This window comes from Heterodontus francisci, chromosome 4 (assembly GCF_036365525.1).
Source record: "Heterodontus francisci isolate sHetFra1 chromosome 4, sHetFra1.hap1, whole genome shotgun sequence".
Taxonomy (NCBI): domain Eukaryota; kingdom Metazoa; phylum Chordata; class Chondrichthyes; order Heterodontiformes; family Heterodontidae; genus Heterodontus; species Heterodontus francisci.
The window spans coordinates 12,091,436-12,110,989 of NC_090374.1; the positions used below are offsets into that span (position 1 = coordinate 12,091,436).

Below are 19,554 nucleotides of genomic sequence, written 5' to 3' on the forward strand. Positions count from 1 at the left end.
AAAAGCCCTGACTTTTAAAGAAAACAATTGAAAGGCTAGGGAGCATTTTTTCAAAATCTACTTTAATTTTAAAAAGCTGAGTAAAGGACGGGAGGTAACTAAACCCCAGTCTGACTTCTTGTCGAAGCAAGTGGTCGTTTCTCCTGAGGGGGATTCATTGCAGCTGTACTCTCTCTTCTGTTATGCACACGTGGCTGTTTTGTGAGAAGTTCTGATCTCTGTGCTCTCAGCTATATTGTAGTGTGTGTATTGTTTTTGAACATCCTCTCCTAGCCTGGACACCTGGGCACCAGCTGCTTACATCCACACACACACAAAGTTAAAACAAGATAAAAAACCTTGCTTGCAATCACATCTCTTTCCCATATTGGAAGCATTTGTTGCATGATTGGAATGGATCAGGAAACTCGCTGAGTGAATGTTTTTTCTCTCTCTCTGGTGTCTGGGTTGTGGGCAGGGATTTGGAGTGTGGGCAGGGATTTCTTTAGCCTCGGCTTGCTCGGGATGATTTTGCAGTCAGTCCGTGCTCTGGATGGAGAGGCGACAAAATGAGCGCCCGCACGATTTACCTTCTCCTGCTGTACTTGCTGGTCGCCGGGGCGGACAGCTCACCCGATGTCCCCCGGAATGGGAAGGATCGATCAAAACCAGGCCGGGCCAGCTCCCCGGCTTTGCCTGCCTCCAGGAGAGGAGGAGGGAGACTCAGTAGAAAGGGGATCTCCGCGGCGCCGGGCAGCAGACGGAGCGGCCAGCTGCCTCTTTCAGCGCCCAAGGCAGACTTGGGTCCTCTCGCCCAGTACTTTGGCAAGTTTCGGCTGCTGGTTCTCGCTGCCCCGGATCCCATGGACAATTTCTACCGGCTCATGGAGAAGCAGATAGACGTGAGGAGTCGGGAGTTGAGGTGCCAGCTGGCAGTGAGGGACCTGCTGGTCCTGGTCTTGTTCCAAGGGACCACCACCTCCCAGGGCAAAGTGGTCAGCATCTCCCAGCAAGGCAAGGTCGTGGAGGAGAAGGTGGAACCCGAGGTGGTGGGGCAGATAATGCAGCACCTGTCCCTGAAGGAGGGTCAGTTTGGCATGGTACTGCTCAGAAAGTCCATGCAGTTGTACGAGCGTTTCCCCTACGCAGTGCGGATGGAAGCTGTTCTGGAGACTGTGGACCAAATGCCCCTCAGGAAGATCGAAAGCATAACCAGGAGAGGCAAGGGGCTGAAGTGCAAAGGTGGTGGGACTGGGAGATTGGGCTCAGGGCAGCTTCACACAAACAACAGGAAATTGGTCAACAGGACACTGGCCAACAGGAGCCTGACCAACAGGACATTGGTCAACAGGAGCCTGCCCAACTGGACAATGGTCAACGGGAGCCTGGTCAACGCCAAGTTGAGATCAGTGTCTCCCAATTCTCAGAAGCTCATCAGATCTCAGAGCATTCGCTCCCTGGGGAAATCAGAAGCCTCGGCCCCAGACAGCAGTTCTCTCAGTGGGATAACACTGGGCAAACAGAAAGGTTCAACCTTAACTCCAAGCTCAGTTGCTGAAAAAAGAGCAGAGGGCCCCAGGAGCGCAGCTAAACCTAGGGAGTCCTCCACCAGCCAAGTGCCACCAGGGCAGGGGACGGTGGACAGCCTGATGGATCAGATCAAACAGAAAGTGCAGCAGATGTTAGTGGCCAAACACAGGTACCCTGGCCAACGCCGACCAACCCTCATCAAGCAGAATGGGAGCCAAGTGTCCCGAGCAGGACCTCACACCTACCACACACACCGGGTCCAATCTACAGGCTCAACCCCAGTGCCCTCAACCATGGCTCCTCTTAAGCAGCCCAATGCTGGCACTGCCCGGGATTTCCAAATAGCTGAGACTTCTGTCCTGAAATGGGACCAGCTCCAATTCTCTACAGCCCAACAGCCAAACGAGAGGAGCTTTGCGAGACCAGGAAAACCTAGATCCAGCCCAAGCACAATCCCATCCCAGCAGAGTCTTCTGGGTTACCAAACTCTGGAGAATTTCTCCACTGTGCCCACAGCTCCAACACACCAGCCTACCAAGTCAGGACATTGGGACTATGGGTCACCCAGCACACAGGCCACTCTTTCCAACACTGCTGGGCAGGTGTCTCCCATCCCCGGAAAGGCCACTTTCAGCTCTGTCACACGCCCACAAGAAACACCAGCTTCTAATCCTGAGAGCAACCAAGCAAAGGAACAGCAGACAGACTCTCCCATTGGGAACACCCTTCCCAAATCGCCGAGGGTCCCTGTCACTGCGCAACCCATTGAAAGCAGGACTCATGATAAGGCAGGGGGAGCGTTAACCCGGACAGGGGTCAGCCTGCCTCTAGAAGCAGAGCAGGAGGGAGGGGATCAGAGGCTGGTGAGCCCGGCAACTGTTCAACGCAGGGGCAGGAAAGTGGAGAGCCAGAATGGAGGGAATTCACTCAAAAGAGTCAGAAACAAAGGCAGGAAAAACAGGAGAAACCGCAAGAACAAGAAAAGCGGCTCCAGAAACTCAAAGCAGATAGACAACCAGGAACTGGTGGGGCTTTTAGACCACTTTCGCAACAAGCGGAGATTACTGGTGAGTTGCGCTTGAAACCTGGGCAGGGTGGAAGGAAGAGGGACCTGAATCCAAGACAAGCCAAGTCTGATGGAGCTTTGATGTGTATTTGGCTTCAGTCCCAATGCTGGGTAGTCAGCATGTGTCCAGCGCAGGACAATTTCCGCAGAGTAAGCAGCGGCTTTGCATTTTGAAATGGTGTAGTTTCTGGTTTGTTTTGTGATGTGTTCTGAGGGATTGGTACTGATTGAATTGTGTATCCGAGAGGACACAAAAAAAACGAACATCTGTGAGAAAGGGAAATCCTGGAAGGACTGTACCATGTTTAAGTAAAAATGGAAGTCTGTACAAAAAATGACGTCTGGTTAGCTCTTTACTGCATTTCCCCCCTCATTAATAACATAACAGGAGCAGGAGTAGGCCATTTGGCCCCTCAAGCCCCCTCCATCATTCAATAAGATGATGTCTGGTCTTCTATCTCAACTCCACCTTCCCTCTCTATCCCATATTCCTTAGTTCCTTTACAGTACAAAAATCGACCAGTTGCAGCCTTGAATATACTCAATAATTGAACATCCACAGCCCTCTGGGATAGAGAATTCTAAAGATTCCCAACCTTCTGAGTGAAGAAACTTCTCCTCCTCTCAGTCCGAAATGGCCAACCCCTATCCTAAGATATGACCCCAAGTTCTAGATGCTCCAGCCAGACTGAACAGCCTCTCAGTACAGTATCTACCCGGTAAAGTCCTCTTAGAATCTTAATATCTTCAATGAGATCACCTCTCATTTTTTAAAACTAGAATATAGGCCCATTCTACTCAATCTCTCCTCACAGGGCAACCATCTCATCCCAGGAACCCATTTCGTGAACCTTCCTTGCACTGCTCGATTAGCAGCCCTGCCTTCAGTCACCCAGGCCCAAGCTTTCGAATTCCCTCCCGAAACCTCTCCACCTCCCTCTTGTCCTTTAAATCTTCTTTAAGACTTATCACCTTGATCAAGCTTTTGATTGTCCCACTTAATATCCCCACTTTGACTCAACATTCATTTTTTATTTGTGAAGTGCCTTAGGGAGTGTTTTGCGATGTTAAAGATGCTACTTAAATGCAAGTTATGTTGTTGTTGTGCACCAATAAATTTTTGTTGCAGAAATGTTAATGAAAGAAAGCTGTCAGTTTTAATATATTCCTGAGTTTTGGATCATTGATTTTCAGTATAAACCCTTGCCCAACCCCCAGCTCATAGGTCAGTCTTTTGGTTCAATCTTGTCGTGTCATCAACTTGATGACATGACTTCAGTGACACTTGGCTGATTCCTCGACCTCACTGAGCGAGAAATAGAGAGTAGAGGAAGGCACATAACCAATATCAAAACTCAATGTCCAATATCCATTAAAACCTGAAAAGACAAAGTATCTAATCCACTAATCTAATCCTCTTGTCTATATGAATAAAAGTGATCATGAAACTGTCAGATTGTTGTTAAAAACCCAACTGGTTCAGTAATGTCCTTTAGGGAAGGAAATCTGAAGTACTTACTTGGTGTGGTCTATATGTGACTCCAGTTCCACACCAATGTGGTTGATTCCTAACTGTCCTCTGAAGTGAATCAGCAGACTACTACAACAAATTTGACTGCAGCAGGTCAAGAACTGGTCTCCCCACCACCTTCTCAAGGGCAACTAGGGAAGGGCAATAAATGTGGGACTTGCCAGCGATGCCCACATCACAGTGATGAATAATAATAATTAAAATGTTTAATGAGCAATTAATGCAGTTTGTTTTGTGAATGGGTTATTGGGCCATGAGATCCCGAATATCAAGCCGAATACCTGTTTTTGATGCACCTTGTTGTGTTTTGACAGCTGATCACCGCACCCAGCAAAGACAGCAAGCTCTACATACACCAGAGGGATGAATACCTGGAACATGTGTGTCAATTGGCTGTCAGGAGAATCAGCGTAATCGCCATCCTGGGCTCGCTGTCTAACAGCACCCTGAAGGTGGAACATTATCAGACTGGTGAGTCTCAGCTCACAAAATTCATTTCCCATTACTTCATCAGCCACTTTCATCTGCCCCCACCCCAACCCCTTTCCAACCCTCCCACCATTTCAACTCCCCATTTTTAAGGTTATTCCCCCTTGTGATAAGATGGGATACTGTCCTGTTTCCTCTGGCATCTGGGTTCGCAACTACTGCAAAGATGAGATGGAAGTTGTTATATTTCTTCAAATGCACCTCTGACAATGTAGCACTCCCTCGTGCCTGCACTGGAATGTCAGCTGAGATTATGTGCTTCAGTTGTAGAATGGGTCTTTAACCCACAACCTTCCAATTCAGGTGTGAGTGCTACTCCTGAGTCAACCTGGCCTGTAATTATTGACTGGTGGTTGGCAGTCAGTGTGAGGTTGAGATCAGCAGAGCTAATCACACTCTGGGTTACAACTTGACGCCACTTGGCAGGTCAAAACAAATTATTCCAACAGTGAAAGAGATGTAATTTAGAAGTGTAAGTGCGATCTTTTAAACTTGGCTTGTATTCTCTTGAGTGCAGATTAAAGGGTAAAATGTTAAAAGGATTTAATAGGGTAAACATGGAGAAAACATTTCCTCTGCAGAGGAATCCAGAACAATATGACATAATCTTAAAATTAGACTAGGCCTTTCAGGAGTGAAATTAAGAAGCACCTTTTCACACAAAGGGTCATGGAAATCTGGAACTCTATCCTCCAAAAGGTTGCGGATACTGGGGGTCAATTGGAGCTTTCAAGACCGAGATCGATAGATTTTCAGGAATTGAGGGATATGGAATGCAGGCAGCTAAATGGAGTTATATAATCATAGAATGGTTATAGTACAGAAGCAGGCCATTCAGCCCAAAATTCCCATGCCGCCTCTGACAGCAACTGAGCTAGTCCCACTCCCCCACTTTTTCTCTGTAGCCCTGCAAATTGAGGTACGGATCGGCCATGATCTAACTGAATGGCAGAGCAGGCTTGAGGGGCTGATTATCCTCCTACTGGTCCTAATGATCTTTATTAGATGACAAATGTACTCTTGTATCCTGCCCATGGTTTAGGTGAGCCGCCGCAAGATATCGGGGCAGGATTCAAGTTGTGGATGGACTTGAACATTAGAGAGTTAAGTGTAAGAGGAGAAAGTAAAGACTTCAAATAAAAGAGGAAGATATGCCTTTTGGAAGCAGTGCACACTTTACACTTCCTTAATATATATTTTCACTTCTGTGTTTTAGAGAACGAATTAGCACTTGAAAATCCAGTGCCTGAATCTGTCAGTGTTGATCTGACTGCACAGCTGCGGAGAGAATTTGGGATGACTTTTGATGAATTCTTTATGGTTTTAGTTGATTATGATATGAAAGTTAAGGTGAGAGTTGACATTTTCCATTTTGATATCAATATTACACATTTTTATTCTGGTCAGTTTGGAAAAGAGCAACTTGCATTAAGGGGAGGCGGTGGCATATTGTCACTGGACTAGTAACCCAGAGACCCAGGGTATTGCTCTGGGGACATGGGTTTGAATCTCACCAATGAATTCAATTAATAAAAATCTGGAATTAAAAAGCTTGTCTAATGCTGACCATGAAACCATTGTCGATTGTTGTAAAAACCCATCAGGAAATCTGCTGTCCTTACCTGGTCTGGCCTACGTGTGACTCCAGACCCACAGCAAGGTGGTTGACTCTTAAATGGCCTAGCAAGGCACTTAGAGATGGACTAGCCAGTGATGCCCACATCCCATGTACTAAAAAAAAACTGGCATTTTTTTGCTTGCAGAAGCCATCAATGTTTGTCCATACAGTTAAGATAGTGATGCAAAATATTCTGGATATATGTCATTATGTCGGGAATGATCTTGATCACTCTCTCCCCCAGTGTCCCCTCTCTCTGTGTTGTTCCCCCCCTCGTCGTCCTTGCTCTGTGTCCCCCCATTCCCCTTCTCTGTTCCCCCGTCTCTGTTCCCCCTCTCCCTCTCTGTTCTCCCCTCTCTCTCTCCCTTTCTCCCCCCCACTTTTCTCTCCCTCTCTCTCTCCCCCCTGCTCCCCCTCTCCCTTTTCTCTCCCTATCTCTCTCCACCCCCCCCCCCCCCCCCCACCCCCTCTTCCTCCCCTCTCTCTCGGACAGTTGCAGAGGGCGGGAATGCTCAGCAGATGGTTGGTCTTTTTTTTAAAAGATCGCAAATCAGTTTCACAGCTGACAGGTGATGGGAGAGGGAACAGCAGCTTCCCAACTTCAGACAGTTTCCAGCAACCTTTTAAAAAGAAGTTGGAACTTGCTGGAAAAGCCCGAATCGCTCTGAAGTTGGGAAGTTGCTGTTCCCGATGTAGCAACTGTCAGCTGTGAAACTGACTTGTGATCTTTTTAAAAAGCCAGTGTGAAAGAAGAAGACAAAGGGAAATTTCTCATCTCCAGTCACGGACCCCTGGCGAGGTTGAGGAACGGCCCGGGATACAGTTTACATCCACGGGCCGGATGGAAATCTTTGGTGGGCCAGATCCTGGCACCCGGGCCATATGTTGGACAACCCTGATCTACAAGATGCCCTGCAACAACTAGCCAAGCCTCCTTCAAGAGTAGCTTCCAAACCTGTGACCTCTAACATGTGGAAGAACAAGGGCAGCAGATGCATGGGAACACCACCACCTGCAAATTCCCCTCTAAGCCCCACACCATCCTGACTTGGAACTATATCACCGTTCCTTCACTGTCGCTGGGCCAAAATCCTGCACACTGTAGAATCCACGAACAGCAACAAGAATGAATGAACAGTTAATTTGTCTTTGGTTAATTGATGAATGTTGGCCAGTACACTGAAAAAGAAAGAATTGCATTTATCTCGTGTCTTTCAAGACCACTGGACATCTCAAAGCGCTTTACAGCCAATGAAGTACTTTTTTGAAGTGTAGTCACTGTTGTAATGTAGGAAACGCAGCAGCCAATTTGTGCACAGCAATACTCACAAGCAGCAACGTGATAATAAGCAGATCATCTGTTTTAGTGATGTTGATTGAGGTGTAAATATTAGACAAGGACACTAGGTATAATTCCCGAACACCCGAGGATAACTCCCCTGCTCTTCTAAATAGTTTCATATGATCTTTTACATCCATCTTAGAGAGCAGACAGGGCCTGTTTGTTCAACAACATCCCTCAGCGCTGCACTGAAGTATCTGCCTAGATTAACTCGGAGGCAAAAGTTTTACCCACTGAGCCATGGCTGACAAAGGACAGCTGATGGAGGAAACTATTTTCTCTGGCGAATCCAGAACAAGGGGACATAATCTTAAAATTAGAGCTTTGTTCAGGAACAAAGTCAGGAAGCACTTTTTCCATACAAAGGTTGGTTGGTGGAAATTTGGTATTGTCTCCCAAAAGATTGTGGAAGATGGGAGTCACTTGGAACTTTCAAAAGCGAGCTAAATATTTGTTAGGTAAGGGTATTGAGGGATAGAGAGCAAAGGCGGGCAAATGGAGCGGAGGTGCAGATAAGCCATGATCAATTTAATGGTGGAACAGGCATGAGGGGCTGAATGCCTTCTTCCTGTTCTTAATGTTCCTAACAGCTGGGCATTGTACTTTGTACAAACTGGCGTAGTAACAGTTCATGTATTTATAGTAATGATGTTTTTGGTCCATTGCACGGGGCTGTGGATGCAGCTTTCATATAATAACTGCTCCTCTTTTGTGTTTGTGTGTTTCTCTCCCAGCAATATTTTGATGTCCCTATTCCTATTAAAATTCTGGTGGATTACATGGACACACTTCCCTCCAGGTGGCTAGAGATTCAAGAAGAAAAGAAAAGTGGTGTCACTTGTGTCAAACGGGACAGACAGATTGACATCAACAAATTTCTTTCCAGGTATGTGTGAAGGGATCTTAGTCGGTATTTTCTTCACTAAGGAGACTAGATGCACGTGGTCAACACTGCCCTTCCTTCACCTCAGCAGTATCTCCTCCACTCCCACGAGAAAGTATCAAATAAAGACAACTAGGCCTATTCACCCCACTCCTTCCATGAACACTCTCCCTATCATAAACTCTACCCATCCATTTAATCTCTTCCCATAGCCCTTGTACACTATGAGGGACCTGTACAAGTTGGATGGGTTGCACCTGAACCAGAACGGGACCAATATCCTTGCTGGGAGGTTTGCTAGTGCTGTTGGGGGGGTCGGGGTTTAAACTAATTTGGCAGGGGGATGGGATACAGAGCGCAGGTACAGTAGGGGGTAACATAGAACAGAAAGTGAGTCTGTCTGGAAGGCAGAGCAAATATAGACCTGGTAAGGCACAAGTTAAAAATGCAAGGCTGGATTGCATCTATTTCAATGCAAGGAGTCTTACTAGTAAGGCAGATGAATTGATGGCGTTGATTAGCACATGGGATTATGATATTATTGCCATCACAGAGACATGGTTGAGGGAGGGGCAGGACTGGCAGCTCAATATTCCAGAGTATAGAATCTTCAGGCGCGACAGGGGAGGGGGTAAAAGAGGAGGTGGCATTGCACTGTTGATCAAGGAGTCAATTACTGCAGTAAGGAGGGATGTTATCTTAGAAGGTTCCTCAAATGAGGCCATTTGGGTAGAACTTAAAAACAAAAAGGTGGCAATCACTTGGCTGGGTATGTACTACAGGCCTCCAAACAGTCAGGAAGAGATAGAGGAGCAGATATGTAGGCAAATCTCAGAGAGGTATTAGGGTAACAATAGTAGGGGATTTCAACTTCCCCAATATTAACTGGGATAGTCTTAGTGCAAAAGGCTTAAAGGGGGCGGAATTCTTAAAATGCATACAGGAGAGCTTTTTGAGCCGCTATGTAGAAAGTCCTACAAGAGAAAGGGCAGTACTGGACCTAATCCTAGGGAATGAAGCCGGACAAGTGGTAGAAGTGTCAGTGGGGGACCATTTCGGGGATAGCGACCATAACTCTCTAAGATTAAAGGTAGTTATGGAAAAGGACAAAGATGGACCAGAAATAAAGGTACTGAATTGCGGGAAGGCTGATTTCAATATGATAAAACAGAATCTGGCCAAAGTGGACTGGGAGTAGCTACTTGTAGGAAAGTCTACATCACATCACTGGGAGTCATTCAAAGAGGAAACTGTGAGAGTTCAGATTCAACATGTTCCCGTTAAGGTGAAGGGTAAGACCAACAGGCCCAGGGAACCCTAGATGTCAAGGGCTATAGAGGATGGGATAAAGAAAGAAAAGGAGGCTTATGGAAGATCCCAAGCACTGAAAACAGCGGAGGCTGTAGAGGAGTATAGAAAGTGTAGGGTGGCACTTTAAAAAGTAATTAGGAGAGCGAAGAGGGGACATGAAAAAACACTGGCGGGCAAGATAAAGGAAAATTCGAAGGCGTTTTATAAGTATATTAAGGGTAAGAGGATAACCAGGGAAAGAGTAGGGACCAACGTGGCAATCTGTGTGTGGTGCCGGAGGACATAGGTGAGGTTTTAAATGATTTCTTTTCATCGGTGTTCACTATGGAGAAGGACGATGTAGGTGTAGAGATCAGGGAGGGGGATTGTGATATACTTGAATTTAGTAGCATTGAAAGGGAGGAAGTATTAGCTGTTTTAGCAGGCTTAAAAGTGGATAAATCCTCAAGCCCAGAGTGATGTATCCCAGGTTGTTATGTGAGGCAAGGGAGGAGATAGTAGGGGCTTTGACACAAATTTTCAAATCCTCTCTGGCCACAGGAGAGGTACCAGAGGACTGGAGGACAGCAAATGTGGTACCATTATTCAAGAAGGATAGCAGGGATAAACCAGGTAATTACAGGCCGGTGAGTCTAACATCAGTGGTTGGGAAAATATTGGAAAAAATTCAGTGGGACAGGATTAATCTCCACTTTGAGAAGCAGGGATTAATCAGGGATAGTTAGCATGGCTTTGTCAGGGGGAGATCGTGTCTAACTAACTTGATTGAATTTTTTGAGGAGGTGACTAGATGTGGAGATGAGGGTAAACCAGTTGATGTTGTCTACATGGATTTCAGTGAGGCTTTTGATAAGGTCCCGCATGGGAGATTGGTTAAGAAGGTAAGAGCTCATGGGATCCAGGGCAATTTGGCAAATTGGATCCAAAATTGGCTTAGTGGCAAGGAGGCAGAGAGTAATGGTTGAGGGTTGTTTTTGCGATTGGAAGCCTGTGACCAGTGGTGTACCACAGGGATTAGTGCTTGGATCCTTGCTGTTTGTAGTGTACATTAATGATTTAGACATGAATATAGGAGCTATGATCGGTATGTTTGCAGATGACACGAAAATTGGTGCTGTTGTAAATAGTGAGGAGGAAATCCTTAGATTACAGGGAGATAAAGATGGGCGGAGAAGTGGCAAATGGAATTTAATCCTGAAAAGTGTGAGGTAATGCATTTTGGGAGGACTAACAAGGCAAGGGAATATACAATGGATGGTAGGATGCTAGGAAGTACAGAAGGTCAGAGGGACCTTGGTGTACTTGTCCAGAGATCACTGAAGGCAGCAGCACAGGTAGATAATCTGGTTAGGAAGGCATATTTGCCTTTATTAGCCGAGGCATAGAATATAAGAGCAGGGAGGTTATGATGGAGCTGTATAAAATGCTAGTTAGGCCACAGCTGGAGTACTGTGTACAGTTCTGGGCACCACACTATAGGAAGGATGTGGTTGCACTGGAGAGGGTGCAGAGGAGATGCACCAGGATGTTGCCTGGGCTGGAGCATTTCAGCTATGAAGAGAGTCTGAAAAGGCTAGGGTTGTTTTCCTTAGAGCAGAGAAGGCTGAGAGGGGACATGATTGAGGTGTACAAAATTATGAGAGGCATTGATAGAACAAAGAACAAAGAAAATTACAGCACAGGAACAGGCCCTTCGGCCTGCCAAGCCTGCGCCGATCCAGATCCTCTATCTAAACATGTCGCCTATTTTCTAAGGGTCCCTAGTGGATGAGGGTAAAGCCGTGGATGTGGTGTATGTGGATTTCAGTAAGGTGTTTGATAAGGTTCCCCACGGTAGGCTATTGCAGAAAATACGGAAGTATGGGATTGATGGTGATTTAGTGCTTTGGATCAGAAATTGGCGAGCTGAAAGAAGACAGAGGGTGGTGGTTGATGGCAAATGTTCATCCTGGAGTTTAGTTACTAGTGGTGTACCGCAAGGATCTGTTTTGGGGCCACTGCTGTTTGTCATTTTTATAAATGACCTGGATGAGGGTGTAGAAGGGTGGGTTAGTAAATTTGCGGATGACACGAAGGTCGGTGGAGTTGTGGATAGTGCCGAAGGATGTTGTAGGTTACAGAGGGACATAGATAGGCTGCAGAGCTGGGCTGAGAGATGGCAAATGGAGTTTAATGCGGAAAAGTGCGAGGTGATTCACTTTGGAAGGAGTAACAGGAATGCAGAGTACTGGGCTAATGGGAAGATTCTTGGTAGTGTAGATGAGCAGAGAGATCTTGGTGTCCAGGTACATAAATCCCTGAAAGTTGCCACCCAGGTTAATAGGGCTGTTAAGAAGGCATATGGTGTGTTAGCTTTTATTAGTAGGGGGATCGAGTTTTGGAACCACGAGGTCATGCTGCAGCTGTACAAAACTCTGGTGCGGCCACACCTGGAGTACTGCGTGCAGTTCTGGTAACCGCATTATAGGAAGGATGTGGAAGCTTTGGAAAGGGTGCAGAGGAGATTTACTAGGATGTTGCCTGGTATGGAGGGAAGATCTTACGAGGAAAGGCTGAGGGACTTGAGGTTGTTTTCGTTAGAGAGAAGGAGGAGGAGAGGTGACTTAATAGAGACATATAAGATAATCAGAGGATTAGATAGGGTGGATTTTGAGAGTCTTTTTCCTCGGATGGTGATGGCAAACACGAGGGGACATAGCTTTAAGTTGAGGGGTGATAGATATAGGACAGATGTCAGAGGTAGTTTCTTCACTCAGAGAGTAGTAGGGGCGTGGAACGCCCTGCCTGCAACAGTAGTAGACTCGCCAACCTTAAGGGCATTTAAGTGGTCATTGGATAGACATATGGATGAAAATGGAATAGTGTAGGTCAGATGGTTTCACAGGTCGGCGCAACATCGAGGGCCGAAGGGCCTGTACTGCGCTGTAATGTTCTATGTTCTATGTATCTCTTTGCTTCCTGCCCATTCATGTATCTGTCTAGATACATCTTAAAAGACGCTATCGTGCCCGCGTCTACCACCTCCGCTGGCAACGCGTTCCAGGCACCCACCACCCTCTGCGTAAAGAACTTTCCACGCATATCCTCCCGAAACTTTTCCCCTCTCACTTTGAACTCGTGACCCCTAGTAATTGAATCCCCCACTCTGGGAAAAAGCTTCTTGCTATCCACCCTGTCTATACCTCTCATGATTTTGTACACCTCAATCAGGTCCCCCCTCAACCTCCGTCTTTCTAATGAAAATAATCCTAATCTACTCAACCTCTCTTCATAGCTAGCGCCCTCCATACCAGGCAACATCCCGGTGAACCTCATCTGCACCCTCTCCAAAGCATCTACATCCTTTTGGTAATGTGGCGACCAGAACTGCACGCAGTATTCCAAATGTGGCCGAACCATAGTCTTATACAACTGTAACATGACCTGCCAACTCTTGTACTCAATACCCCGTCCGATGAAGGAAAGCATGCCGTATGCCTTCTTGACCACTCTATTGACCTGCGTTGCCACCTTCAGGGAACAATGGACCTGAACATCCAAATCTCTCTGTACATCAATTTTCCCCAGGACTTTACCATTTACTGTATAGTTCACTCTTGAATTGGATCTTCCAAAATGCATCACCTCGCATTTGCCCTGATTGAACTCCATCTACCATTTCTCTGCCCAACTCTCCAGTCTATCTATATTCTGCTGTATTCTCTGACAGTCCCCTTCACTATCTGCTACTCCACCAATCTTAGTGTCGTCTGCAAACTTGCTAATCAGACCACCTATACTTTCCTCCAAATCATTTATGTATATCACAAACAACAGTGGTCCCAGCACGGATCCCTGTGGAACACCACTGGTCACATGTCTCCATTTTGAGAAACTCCCTTCCACTACTACTCTCTGTCTCCTGTCGCCCAGCCAGTTCTTTATCCATCTAGCGAGTACACCCTGGACCCCATGCGACTTCACTTTCTCCATCAGCCTACCATGGGGAACCTTATCAAACGCCTTACTGAAGTCCATGTATATGACATCTACAGCCCTTCCCTCATCAATCAACTTTGTCACTTCCTCAAAGAATTCTATTAAGTTGGTAAGACATGACCTTCCCTGCACAAAACCATGTTGCCTATCACTGATAAGCCCATTTTCTTCCAGATGGGAATAGATCCTATCCCTCAGTATCTTCTCCAGCAGCTTCCCTACCACTGACGTCAGGCTCACCGGTCTATAATTACCTGGATTATCCCTGCTACCCTTCTTAAACAAGGGGACAACATTAGCAATTCTCCAGTCCTCCGGGACCTCACCCGTGTTTAAGGATGCTGCAAAGATATCTGTTAAGGCCCCAGCTATTTCCTCTCTCGCTTCCCTCAGTAACCTGGGATAGATCCCATCCGGACCTGGGGACTTGTCCACCTTAATGCCTTTTAGAATACCCAACACTTCCTCCCTCCTTATGCCGACTTGACCTAGAGTAATCAAACATCTGTCCCTAACCTCAACATCCGTCATGTCCCTCTCCTCGGTGAATACCGATGCAAAGTACTCGTTTAGAATCTCACCCATTTTCTCTGACTCCACGCATAACTTTCTTCCTTTGTCCTTGAGTGGGCCAATCCTTTCTCTAGTTACCCTCTTGCTCCTTATATATGAATAAAAGGCTTTGGGATTTTCCTTAACCCTGTTTGCTAAAGATATTTCATAACCCCTTTTAGCCCTCTTAATTCCTCGTTTCAGATTGGTCCTACATTCCCGATATTCTTTCAAAGCTTCGTCTTTCTTCAGCCTCCTAGACCTTATGTATGCTTCCTTTTTCCTCTTAGCTAGTCTCACAATTTCACCTGTCATCCATGGTTCCCTAATCTTGCCATTTCTATCCCTCATTTTCACAGGAACATGTCTCTCCTGCATGCTAAACTTTTTCCCCGAGCGGAGGGGTCAATAACCAGGGGGCATAGATTTAGGGTAAGGGGGTAGGAGGTTTAGAGGGGATTTGAGGAAAAGATTTTTCACCCAGCGGGTGGTTGAAATGTGGAACACACATCCTGAAGAGGTGGTGGAGGAACCCTCACAACACTTAAGAAGTATTTAGATGAGCACGGAAGGCAGCAGTTACGGGTTATCAGTCCAGCTCAATTGGCGTAGAGATTGGGCGCCACGGGTTGCCTTTGTCGGTGGGAGAGGTCATCGCATCTCACTGGACAGCTACCGCCCGTCTCAAACCAGGCAGCCCCCGGTCAGTAAGGTTCTGTCCCGCCACAGTCCACCTGCTTCAATGGGTGCTTGGAGCTCAGGGTCATTGCCTGACAAGTGAACTGCAACACCGCACCAAACAGCATGACAAAAAACGGAAAGAAGGTACCAGTCTTTCGTTTTGCAAGTTGGAACGTCAGAACTATGTGTCCTGGCCTGTCGGAAGACCTTACACAAATCAACAACTTCGGAAGACTGCCATCATTAACAACAAGCTCAGTAGACTCCATGTGGACATTGCATCACTTCAGGAGACACGCCTCCCTGCCAGCGGATCTCTAAGAGAGCAAGACTACAGCTTCTTCTGGCAGAGTAGGGATCCCGAAGAACCAAGACAGCATGGAGTGGGCTTCGCCATCAGACACCCTTTGATAGAGCCACTTTCAAATGGCTTGGAATGTATACTGTCCATCCGACTGCTCACCGCCTCTGGTCCAGTACACCTACTCAGCATCTATGCTCCAACAGTCTGCTCTCCACCTGAAGTTAAAGACCAGTTCTATGAGGAACTCCATAATATCATTAGTAGCATTCCCAATACCAAACATTTGTTCTTGCTGGGGGACTTTAACGCCAGGGTTGCGGCGGACCATGACTCATGGCCCTCCTGCCTTGGGCGCTATGGCATTGGAAGGATGAATGAAAATGGAGAGAGACTGCTGAAGTTGTGTACCTATTGCAACATCTGCATCACCAACTCGTTCTTTCGTACTAAACCCTGTCACCAGGTTTCATGGAGACACCCAAGATCACGTTGTTGGCACCAGCTGGACCTCATCATCACAAGGCGAGCCTCTATAAACAGTGCCCAAATCACATGCAGCTTCCACAGTGCGGACTGCGACACCAACCACTCCCTGGTGTGCAGCAAAGTTAGACTCAAACCAAAGAAGCTGCATCACTCCAAGCAGAAGGGCCGCCCGTGCATCAACACTAACAGAATTTCTTATCCACAGCTGTTACATAAGTTTCTAAATTCACTTGAAAAAGCCCTTCAAAACATTCCTGCAGGCGATGCAGAGACCAAGTGGGCCCACATCAGAGACGCCGTCTATGACTCAGCAATGACCACCTATAGCAAACGTGAGAAGCAGAATGCAGACTGGTTTCAATCTCACTTTGAAGAGCTGGAACCTGTCATAGCCGCTAAGTGCACTGCACTGTTGAACTACAAGAAAGCCCCCAGCAAGCTAACATCTGTAGCACTTAAAGTAGCCAGAAGTGCTGCACAAAGAACAGCCAGGCGCTGTGCAAATGACTACTGGCAACACCTAAGCAGTCGTATTCAGCTGGCCTCCAACACCAGAAACATCAGAGCAAAGTATGATGGCATTAAGAGAGCTTTTGAGCCAACCATCAGGAAGATCGCCCCCCTCAAGTCTAAATCAGGGGAAACGATCACTGGCCAACGCAAGCAAATGGACCGCTGGGTGGTGCACTACCTAGAACTGTACTCCAGGGAAAATGTTGTCACTGAGACTGCCTTCAATGCAGCCCAGTCTCTGCCAGTCATGGATAAGCTGGCCGAACAGCTAACAAAATCGGAACTCAGTGATGCCATTGATTCTCTAGCCAGTGGAAAACAAAGTGATTATTGACAACGCAGCCAGCAGCTGACATCATCAGACTGCGCCAATCTGTGCACATGCGCAGATGACGTCAACGCGTAACGTGGGGATGGGAGAACTGGGGAGAGCGCGGCTGAAGACCTTGGTGGTGACGGGTGCACTCTCCCCCTCCCCGGCCCGCTTGCTGGCCCACCCGACCCGCTTGCTCCCTCCTCTCCACCACTTCCCCCACCCCCTAACTCCGGCCCGCTCGCTATCTCCCTCCACACCCCCCCAGCACGCTCGTTATCTCTCTCCCTCACCTTCCCCTCTCCCACCAGCCCGCTCGCTATGTTCCTCCCCACCACTACACCGGCCCGCTCGCTATCTCCCTCCGGCCATTGTGTGCTGCCATGTGTTTAGATTGCCGTTGTATGATTATTTGAGCAGCGCCATCTTTAGTCTTGGCAGCTGTCTGACGTCGCAGACTGTGACGTTTTAGTGACGGAGGCTGCATTTGTGCATGTGCCACTGCAGTGCCACCCTTTTTTCATTCATTCATGGGATGTGGGCGTCACTGGCCAGGCCAGCATTTATTGCCCATCCCTAATTGCCCTTGAGAAGGTCGTGGTGAGCTGCCTTCTTGAACCGCTGAAGTCCATTTGGGGTAGGTACACCCACAGTGCTGTTAGGAAGGGAGTTCCAGGATTTTGACCCAGCGACAGTGAAGGAACGGCGACAAGTTCCAAGTCAGGATGGTGTGTGACTTGGAGGGGAACTTGCAGGTGGTGGTGTTCCCATGTATTTGCTGCCCTTGTCTTTCTAGGTGGTAGAGGTCGCGGGTTTGGAAGGTGCTCTCTAAGGAGCCTTGGTGCATTGCTACAGTGCATCTTGTAGATGGTACATACTGCTGCCACTGTGCGTTGTTGGTGGAGGGAGTGAATGTTTGTAGATGGGATGCCAATCAAGCGGGCTGCTTTGTTCTGGATGGTGTTGAGCTTCTTGAGTGTTGTTGGAGTTGCATCCATCCAGGCAAGTGGAGAGTATTCCATCACACTCCTGACTTGTGCCTTGTAGATGGTGGACAGGCTTTGGGGTCAGGAGGTGAGTTACTCGCCTCAGGATTCCTAGCCTCTGACCTGCTCTTGTAGCCACGGTATTTATATGGCTACTCTAGTTCAGTTTCTAGTCAATGGTAGCCCCTAGGATGTTGATAGTGGGGGATTCAGCGATGGTAATGCCGTTGAATGTCAAGGGGAGACGGTTAGATTTTCTCTTGTTGGAGATGGTCATTGCCTGGCACTTGTGTGGCACAAATGTTACTTGCCACTTCTCAACCCAAGCCTGGATATTGTCCAGGTCTTGCTGCATTTCTATATGGACTACTTCAGTATCTGAGGAGTCATGAATGGTGCTGAATATGGTGCAGTCATCACCGAACATCCCCACTTCTGACCTTATGATTGAAGGAAGGTCATTGATGAAGCAGCTGAAGATGGTTGGGCCTAGGAAACTAACCTGAGGAACTCCTGCAGTGAAGTCTTGGAGCTCAGATGATTGACCTCCAACAACCACAACCATCTTCCTTTGCGCTAGGTATGACTCCAGCCAGTGGAGGGTTATCCCCCTGATTCCCATTGACCTCAGTTTTGCTGGGGCTCCTTGATGCCATACTCGGTCAAATGCTGCCTTGATGTCAAGGGCGGTCACTCTCACCTCACCTCTTAAGTTCAGCTCTTTTGTCCATGTTTGATCCAAGGTTGTAATGAGGTAAGGAGCTGAGTGGCCCTGGCGGAACCCAAACTGAGCATCACTGAGCAGGTTATTACTAAGCAAGTGCCGCTTGATGGCACTGTTGATGACACCTTCCATCACTTTACTGATGATTGAGAGTAGGCTAATGGGGCGGTAGTTGGCCGGGTTGGACTTGTCCTGCTTTTTGTGTACAGGACATACCTGGGCAATTTTCCACATTGCAGGGTAGATGCCAGTGTTGTAATTGTACTGGAACAGCTTGGCTAGGGGCGTGGCAAGTTCTGGAGCACAGGTCTTCAGTACTATTGCCGGAATATTGTCAGTGCCCATAGCATTTGCAGTATCCAGTGCCTTCAGTCGTTTCTTGATATCACGCAGAGTGAATCGAATTGGATGAAGACTGGCATCTGTGATCTGGGGACTTCAGGAGGAGGCCGCGATGGATCATCAACTCGGCACTTCTGGCTGGAGATTGTTGCAAATGTTTCAGCTTTATCTTTCGCACTGATGTGCTGGGCTCCCCCATCATTGAGGATGGGGATATTTGTGGAGCCACCTCCTCCAATTAGTTGTTTAATTGTCCACCACCATTCATGGCTGGATGTGGCAGGACTGCAGAGCTTAGATCTGATCCGTTGGTTATGGGATCGCTTAGCTCTGTCTATCGCATGCTGCTTCTGCAGTTTGGCACACAGATAGTCCTGTGACGTGGCTTCACCAGGTTGGTGCTGCTCCTGGCATGCCCTCCTGCACTCTTCATTGAACCAGGGTTGGTCTCCTGGCTTGATGGTAATGGTAGAGTGGGGGATATGCTGGGCCATGAGGTTACAGATTGTGGTTGAGTACAATTCTGCTGCTGCTGATGGCCCACAGCGCCTCATGGATGCCCAATTTTGCAATGCTAGATCTGTTCGAAATCTATCCCATTTAGCACGGTCATAGTGCCACAATACACAATGGATGGTATCCTCAATGTGAAGGCGGGACATCGTCTCCACAAGGACTGAGCGGTGGTCACTCCTACCAATACAGTCATGGACAGAAACATCTGCGGCAGGCAGATTGGTGAGGACCAGGTCAAGTATGTTTTTCCCTTGTCTTGGTTCCCCCACCACCTGCCGCAGACCCAGTCTAGCAGCTATGTCCTTTAGGACTCGGCCAGCTCGGTCAGTAGTGGTGCTACCGAGCCACTCTTGGTGATGGACATTGAAGTTCCCCACCCAGAGTACATTTTGTGCCCTTGCCACCCTCAG

At 47.5% G+C, this 19,554-nt stretch overlaps 1 protein-coding gene across 1 annotated transcript in view; it reads left to right on the forward strand.

The window, feature by feature from the left end:
• Positions 1-436: 436 nt before the first annotated feature.
• LOC137368894 (coiled-coil domain-containing protein 80-like) overlaps positions 437-19,554 on the forward strand; it is a 36,152-nt gene continuing 17,034 nt past the window's right edge. Inside the window, exons 1-4 of the mRNA XM_068029143.1 lie at positions 437-2,576; positions 4,421-4,577; positions 5,812-5,945; positions 8,290-8,441. Of these exons, the coding sequence (XP_067885244.1) occupies positions 549-2,576; positions 4,421-4,577; positions 5,812-5,945; positions 8,290-8,441 (2,471 nt within the window). The 5' untranslated portion in view covers positions 437-548. The remainder of the gene's footprint in view (positions 2,577-4,420; positions 4,578-5,811; positions 5,946-8,289; positions 8,442-19,554) is intronic.